Source organism: Pseudonaja textilis, chromosome 2 (genome assembly GCF_049901715.1).
Source record: "Pseudonaja textilis isolate UNSWEBS1 chromosome 2, rPseTex1.2, whole genome shotgun sequence".
Classification (NCBI taxonomy): domain Eukaryota; kingdom Metazoa; phylum Chordata; class Lepidosauria; order Squamata; family Elapidae; genus Pseudonaja; species Pseudonaja textilis.
In genome coordinates, this window is record NC_141991.1 from 204260254 (window position 1) to 204268740 (window position 8487).

The following is an 8487-nucleotide window of genomic DNA, read 5'->3' on the forward strand; positions in this document are numbered from 1 at the left end:
TCCAAGAAAACTAGAAAATCATGCCTGATAGCATGGCATACCCTGAAGGTTTAATTACTGACAAAGATGAGTTTTCTGATACAGTTACTGAAGTGACATTGCTAGTTTTTTCAAATTCCTCTTGTGTTATTAAAATCTTTTAAAATGAAGTCTAAATTGACTTTAAAAATCAATACCATATTAAAAAGATGTGCAGGAAATTTTACATAATGCCTGGGTAAGGATATAAATCTATATCTAAAAATAATAATAATAAGATAACTGAATGTGAAAAAACTTGTTCTAACTCAGAACTGCAAGCTGAAAGCAGAATTATGTGTAGAATTTTTCTGTTCCTTATCCACACTTCTTTCCCTCCCTCCTCCTTATTATGTAATTTGGTCACAATGGGAGAAAACTGAATGTAAACATATATTACGTAGCTTTCCTGGGTATATCAGAGGAGTAGGATCTAACAATTCCTCCAATCTACTTTGGATATGCCTGTAAGTTTTTTTGTTTGTTTTTGCTTTAGCCAACAGTTGACAATGACAGGGAATATGAGATTAATGAAGTTTTTGTGAATGGACTGTTTATTAAAGTTTATTATTGTTGTAGAGCGATGGTAAGGAAGAGGCATGAGATCAGAGCGTACAACTAACAGGCTTTATTGCAAAGAATAAAGGGTTGTCGCGTCTGCTTGCTAACTTGCAGACCAGCGGGCGACAACGGCTGGCTCTGCTCGACAGCCGGCTTATATAGCCGACTGTCAAATGGAGCCAACCAATGGGAGCTGCTGGTGCTCCCGCTCAAACAGCGGACCTGGTTGGGGACCCCAACCAGTTCCACAGACATAACACCCCTTTCCCCCAGCTGGGGACATGCGTAGTCCTGTAGATACGAGGGTTGTCTTCGCTGGCGACCAGAACGTCGCAGTTCGGGTGAACTGTCGGCCAGTGTCAAGTCCTGGTCTTTGGAACGTGCCTCAGCGGTCGTCGGGGCGTGGGTTTGCCCCGGCGTAGTGTCCTGTGGTGCTGATGAAAACCCCTGCTCTGGTTGGCCCTGCTGAGTCTCGAGGTCCGGCTGGTCAACTGGGTCGCTCGGTGGCTGGAGTGGTGACTCTGGCCGGAAACTCGTGTTCTCCCGCCAGTCCTCTCGCTCGTCAGGGAAGACCAGATTCCGCAGGGGATCCGCGTCAGGCACTGGTGAGGCGTCGTTGGCGCTGGCAGGTTGGCATGGGTTGGTATCTGTTGCGCCCTTCTGCCGCCTTCTGAGTTGATCTACGTGTCTCCGCCACAAACGTCCATCCTCTAGGAGGATCCTGTAGGACCTGGGACCTGTGACTGACACGACTTGTCCTGGCACCCACAACGGATCCCCCGCGTAGTTCCTGGCGTATACCAGGTCTTGTGGGGCAAAGTCTCTGACCAGACTGTCGGACCCTAAGGGAGTGTCTGGGCAGTAGTGGGGGTGTAGCCTGTCCAGGGTGGTTCTAAGGCGTCTCCCCATTAGAAGTTCGGCAGGAGATTTGTTGGTGGTGGTGCAGGGCGTTGTGTGCTGGCTGAGCAGGAAACGAGACAGTTTAGAGTGCCAATCCTCCTGGCCAAACCTGGCAAGTGCCTCCTTGGCTGACCTAACTGCTCTCTCTGCCATCCCGTTGCTAGCGGGATGGAATGGTGCTGTAAGGACGTGTCTGATGCCCAAGTTAGCAGTGTACATGCTGAATTCACACGATGTGAACTGTGCGCCATTGTCTGAAACCAGCATGTCAGGGAGCCCATGGGTGACAAATAGACGGGTTAGGGCCTTAACTATCGCCTGGGTGGTGGTTGTGAGAAGTAAGGCTACATCAATCCACTTGGAGTATGAATCCACGACCACCAAGAAGGTCCTGCCATGTACAGGCCCAGCCAGGTCGACGTGCAAGCGGGACCAAGGGCGTTTGCACTCTCCCATCTGGTGGGCGAGGCAGCTGGAGGGGCAGCCCTGGTTTGTTGGCAAGGCTGGCAAGAGCTTACCCAGTTGGCGATTTGGCGTCCATGCCGGGCCACCAGACGTAGCTGCAGGCCAGGGCCTTCATTCTTACGATGCCCGGATTTCCCTCGTGAAGCACCTTCAGGATGGGCACTCGAAGGGAGGCTGGGATGACCACTCTTGTTCCCCACAATAGACAACCTTGCAACTTTGACAGTTCCTGCTGGCGGGTTTTAAAGGGGACAAAATCAGTTGTACATTGAGTTTCCGCACCCCCTTCCCACCCAGTCCAGAACCTGGGCGATGATTTTGTCCTTCTTTGAGTGCGCCGCGATGTCCTCGGCTGTCACTGGGAGCTTGAGTTCGTTGACCTCAAAAATGGCGTGGATAGGCACTGGGTCTTCGACTGGGACTGGCAGGGGGCAGCGACTGAGGGCATCGGCGTGGCTCAAGTTCTTACCGGGACGATGCACTAACTTGAATGAGTAAGCGGCCAGAAACAGGGTCCATCTGGTCATTCTGGGTGAAAGTACCTGCAGGGTTTGCTTATCTCCAGACAGAAGTCCTAAAAGAGGTTTGTGGTCAGTCACTAACTCAAAGTGGTGGCCAAACAAGAATTTGTGGAACTTCTTAACTGCAGCCACTGCAGCCAAGGCCTCTTTATCAATTTGGCTGTAGTTCCTCTCAGTTGGAGAAAGGGTCCTAGAAAAGAAAGCAATTGGTGCCTCGGAATCGTTGGGGAGTCTGTGGCTCAGGACAGCCCCAATGCCAAAAGGGGATGCGTCAGCAGCCAGGACCAGGGGAAGACGTTGATCGAATTGAACTAGAACCGCTTCTGATGTGAGTAAGGATTTGACTGAGTTAAAAGCATGGGTTTCCTTGGGTCCCCAGTGCCAGGGCGAGTCTTTATCTAGTAGCCTATGTAATGGTTCAGTGACCGATGCCTTGTGCGGGAGGAATGAGGCGTAAAAGTTCAGGAGTCCCAGGAAAGCTTGAAGTTCAGTCTTGTTGGTGGGTGTGGGTGCCTCATGGATGGCCTTCACCTTGGACTCAACGGGGTGGATGCCAGAGGCGTCTATTCTATAACCCAGAAAGTCCACCTGCCTAGTGGCGATGGCACACTTCTCCCCCTTAAGTTTAAGGCCATGCTGTCTAAACCTCTCCAGCACTGTCCTGACTCTCTGAATGAGCTGGGGTTGGTTCGTGGCTGAGACTAAGATGGATCAAGTAGGGGACCACTCCTGGGAGACCCTGGAGAATCCTCTCCATGAGTGACTGGAAAATGCCTGGAGCCACGCTGACCCCGAATTGGAGCGCCTACACTTGAATGCCCCCTGTGCGTGACTATGGTTTGTAATTCCGCTGTCTGCTCATCAACAGGGAACTGTTGGTATGCCTGGGACATGTCTAACTTGGCGAAAATGGTGCTGGGTTCGAAAGTGTGTAACAGATGCTGAATAACGGGGACAGGGTATGCGCTGACCTGCAGATAGCGGTTGAGCGTGGTTTTGTAATCCGCACAGATTCTCAAACTGCCATCTTTCTTAAGTGGGGTGACTATGGGGGTCTCCCATTTAGCGAAATCAGTGGGTTCTAGCACCCCTTGCTTAAGTAGTTTGTCAAGTTCTGCGTCCAATTTGGGACGGATGGCAAAAGGTACCCTACGTGGTTTTAAACGAGGAGGGGTTGCCTGGGGGTCTACTGAAAATGATATGGGGGTGCCCGAATAGGTCATTGCTAAATACATCGGAAAAATCAGAAAATAGTGTATCTACATCAGAAGTTGAGACAGCATGGATCCCGGTTACACTAAGGCCGAGAGAAGGAAAACAATCAAGTCCCAATAGACTAGGGAGGGTACCATTAACAACCACTAGAGGCAGGTGGCCCTTAAAGGCTTGGAATTGGACAAGGAACTTGCCTTTCCCTAGGACAGGAATGTTCTTGCCCTGGTAGTCCCGCAGCATCAAGTGGCATCTTTGTAGCTGTTTCCTTGACAGTCTGGGCTGGATCCTCTTCAGGGTATCCCAGGAGATGATTGAGAGCACGGATCCCATGTCCACCTCCATCCTGCAGGGTTTACCTTCTAGGAAAACAGAAATTTTAATTTTATCAGGGGTTTGGGAAGTATGGTTAGCGTGGTAGCAGGTATAGCAGCCCTCCACTTGCCTTTGGGAGTTAGGAGGTGGTGGAGGCCTTTGAGGTAAAGATCGCCCTGCTTGGCAGACTCTAGCGATGTGACCCTTCTTTTGGCAGTTCAGGCAGATGGCATTTCTGAACCTGCAGGATGCCCTAGGGTGGGAGCCTCCACAGGTTAGGCACATGGGAGGTTGTTTGGGGGTGAAGCTGTTTCTTTGCCCTGCTCCTACCTGTGAAGGCTTCTGATGTTTAAGGCGGTTAATGTCAGATGCGTCTGTGGGGTCATCTTCACTGATTACTTCTTCAGAATGGACAGTTGGCGTGCTGGGTTTAGATTGAGTGCCCTGAATTTCAGCTGCTGACTGGGCCGAGAGCTCAGCAGCCAGGGCTTCCTCCATGGCTAAGGCTAGAGTCAAGTCCTTTTTTGCCAGTAAACGCCTCTGGAGTCTTAGGTCTCTCACCCCATAGACGATCTGGTCCAACAGCATGTCTTCCAAATATTCTTTGAATCCGCACTGTAAAGCGGCTGTTCTCAGGGCGGCCATGTATTCGTTGATCGACTCCCCCTCTGCCTGTTTCCTGACCCTGAAGGCATACCTTCTGGCTATTTGGGACGGTTTGGGCGAATAGTGATTTGAAAGTATTTCCTGTAGCCTGTCCCATGGGACGCTTCTGATGGCGCGGGGTGCGACTAACGCTGTAGCGGTGTCGAAGACGGCGGCTCCGCAGTAACTCAGGAAATAGGACTTCTTCCTTTGCTCCGCAGCGTCGGCTAAACCGATGGCGTCAAGAAAATGGCTGAATCGATTTTTGTAGGAGTCCCATGTTTCCTCGTTTGGTTTGAATGGAGGGAATGCTGAATTAGAACTCATCGTGGAGAAAAGAACAGGTTCGTCTTCTTCAATCGCTATTTGAATTTGCGCTCTTAAAAGAACGCGGCTGCGGCTGTCTCTCTGGGCTGCGTAGCTCTTTTTGAAAATCGCGCTCTTGGTGAGCGTGGGCGGCCTCGGCTGCGGCGCCTGTGGCTCGTTTCAGCGAATCAGCTCAAACAATATCAGTTTGAATTTCGCGCTCTTTGCGAGCATGGGGCGGCTGCGGCTACAGCGCCCGTGGCTTCACTCTCCGTGACTACAGCTCTTTGAATAAACGCGTCTGGTTAGCCTTCGACCATCCCATCCTCGTTGCCAGTGTTGTAGAGCGATGGTAAGGAAGAGGCATGAGACCAGAGCGTACAACTAACAGGCTTTATTGCAAAGAATAAAGGGTTGTCGCGTCTGCTTGCTAACTTGCAGACCAGCAGGCGACAACGGCTGGCTCTGCTCGACAGCCGGCTTATATAGCCGACTGTCAAACGGAGCCAACCAATGGGAGCTGCTGGTGCTCCCGCTCAAACAGCGGACCTGGTTGGGGACCCCAACCAGTTCCACAGACATAACAATTATGGTGCCAGATTTTTTTACTATTTGTGGTTTTAATAGCTACATTATATAGAGAGGCTGTTTTAACTGTTGGTTGGGAGTCACCCAAAGTTTGGTATAAGATAGGAAGCTATAAACATATAGTAAAGTAAAATAAAATAAAATAAATTTAAGCCAAAACTTTCACTCTATGCTTGGAAAAGAAGATACCTTACAGTTCTATAGCCAGTTCTATTCCCAGGATAAAATCATCACAAATCTAATATTCAGCCTGATATTCTAAACATTCATTAGAAAATTGTACTGGAAACTTTACAGCATGCAAAGCGCTCCTTTGGGTTGTTTCTGAAAAAAATTTCAACTGAACAGGCTCTTGATCTGAAAGTATCATACTAAAAATAATGGACCCTCCATTCTTGTATCAATCTGCAAGTATCAATCTGCAAGAGGCCTTCACAGTTGTTCACTTCCTTTCCTAGATAAGCTGGCCTACTATATAGCTACATAGATCTCTTTTAGACAAGAGTTGAAATTCTTTTTTATTTTCCCATTTCTTAAAATACATTTTTCTGTCACACTTTCAAAGTCTCTCTCTTGCATATTACAACAAGGAAACAACAGTTACCTTTAGAACTGATTGCTTTTAAAGTTATTATGAATAGTCTTGGAGCTATTTATTTACTGAAATTGAAGAGCAAGGATTTTTAAAATCAATGTTAGGCTGTAGCATGACTAGCTTGAAGGAAAACACTCTGATTGCCTTATATAAGCTTTCCAATAATAGGATTCTTCTCATCTTCTGTCTAGCTTAATAGGAGGCCACTCAGATTTGTCAATCACATTAGAATTACTGTCAGCCTATCAGAAGGCTTTTTAGTTTAGCCAATATCAGTCTGCCCTGATTTATTTGCTTAATACATATCTAATTGACTTGCAGGCGGTGGTTCTCTTTTCAGCTATTAACCAACCAAGTACAACTTTAATTTCCAAGACTGATGGTTGGTTTGGTAGCAGCATGGGGAAAGATTGATTTGCATAAAGCCCCAGAAGGGTGCCAAAACTCTTCACGCTTTAAACAACAGCCTTTATTATTCTGTAAGTGGATGTGTTGCATTTTCATGCTTTTGTTTTCCCTGTTCAGTCCTGAGAGAAGAGAATAAAGTCGATTTTGCCAACACCCCTGCTGAGCCCTGGGAGACTCATTCAATGTGCCTCATTTGTCTTAATTGGAGAGCCACCCTTAGCACCAGCTTTTTCTATGAATACATTAACATAACAGAAAAATTCCAAAACTATTTTTATACAAATATATTTTTTCCTTAGAAAGAAAAACTGGGAAGACATGCATCATCTTTTATGCTTCTTCCAGTCATTTTTGTAAAACACTCTATTATGGTAGATGCATTCCTTTATCTCTCCAGTGCTATTTGAGCTGGGAAGTGAAAAATGTGATAAATGCCATCTATAGCAGTGAGCTGAAAGTGCTCTTTCTTTTTCCTAATGCACTAATTCTGTGTATTTGTTCTCCAGTGGGCTTTGCTGCTTTTTCACATGGAACAAATGTTTTTTGCACACAGGCAGACTGAGACATGGTGAGTATTAAACAATCAGGAAACAGAGAAAAAGAAGAAGAAACCCTGTCAAATAAAACATCATTATCTCTAAAACAAAATGTAGTTATTCCTGTCACTCTGACATTCAAATTTCCATAACTACTCATTGGCACAATAGGAAATTTTCTTCTTCTTTCATAAAAGAGCTCTAAATATTGCACAAAAAGACAAATCCTAAATCTCCAAACTAAGGTTTGTGGCATAATTTTCAAAATGTAGATCAAATTAATGGTTCTTTCTCTCAATGACTCCTTTTAACTGGAATATTACATTGTAGAAGATCCATATATAGTTTTTATGGATGTATCTCTCATTGCTAATTTCCAAAAAGATCTTGATTCCTAGCCAGTTTCCTACATCCAATTTCATATTCCCTGGTGGTCCTAATCAGACATCTTACACTTAGAACTTAGACTTAGAATAACTTTATTGTCACTTTGAATGTACACTAATTGGCATACATTAAAATAAAATTTCATTGCATACAGCTCTCAAGGGGTCTCCACCTCTAATATACGCTACATAAACATGATAAGATAAATAAATACAAAATTGTTCTGTCTCACCTGTGGCCACAAGGTGAGAGTCCAAATGTCCAAAGGAAAAAACACAAACCGACAATATCAGAAACAACAGAGTTATCTTTTCTTTGGCTGAATTCGTCGTTGGCAGTTTTCCCAGAAGCTGTCTGCAAATTCTGATAACGAGCAGAACTATAAATCAGAGACAAACGGCAAACAGAATTACTTTGTCCAAACTGCAGACGCAAATTAACAAGTTTGACCTGAACGGGGATTCAAAGCTAACACGCCTCCTTATATTCCCTGAGGGGCGTGTCAGTCTCTTTCCTCAGTCCCTGATTCGACATCTTCTTCCAGTTTGTGTTTGACGTTTCTGCTTACATCTGTTCCTTGCATCAAACCAACATTCTTCGGTTTGATCTTCATCCAAGGACTCCAGCATGTTCTCCTGCTTATCTGCCGACACCTGAGGCATAACTAATGAGGAAGGTCCTGGAGAGGATGAGGATTCCGAAACTTCTAGCAAAGCAGGTTCAAACCCCAATGCCAAGTCCTCCTCTTCCTCCTGACTCCCATTTATGTCACTCAACAAGGCAGGCTCAAACCTTAATGCCAGATCTTCCTCATCACTCGAGCCTATGTCTTCTGACAGAGCAGGTTCAAACCTCTGACTCACAACACAAAATTATGCATGTACCCACATATATTATATGACATGGACAAACAACACAGTCTAGTTCAGCTGTATACATGTACATGGCAAGATAAACAAATCTTGCGAGTTTACCAGATGGATGGCATAGGGAACAAAGCTGTTACAGAATTTGGAAGTTCTTCTAGAAA

At 46.1% G+C, this 8487-nt stretch overlaps 1 protein-coding gene across 1 annotated transcript; it reads right to left on the reverse strand.

The window, feature by feature from the left end:
• Window positions 1-202: 202 nt before the first annotated feature.
• Window positions 203-4637, reverse strand: LOC148127333 (uncharacterized). Its single transcript, XM_087923219.1, is given in 7 exon segments — window positions 203-237; window positions 909-1588; window positions 1697-1919; window positions 1922-2014; window positions 2017-2154; window positions 3929-4312; window positions 4385-4637. Coding segments are annotated over 7 exon segments (1806 nt in total).
• Window positions 4638-8487: the final 3850 nt, after the last annotated feature.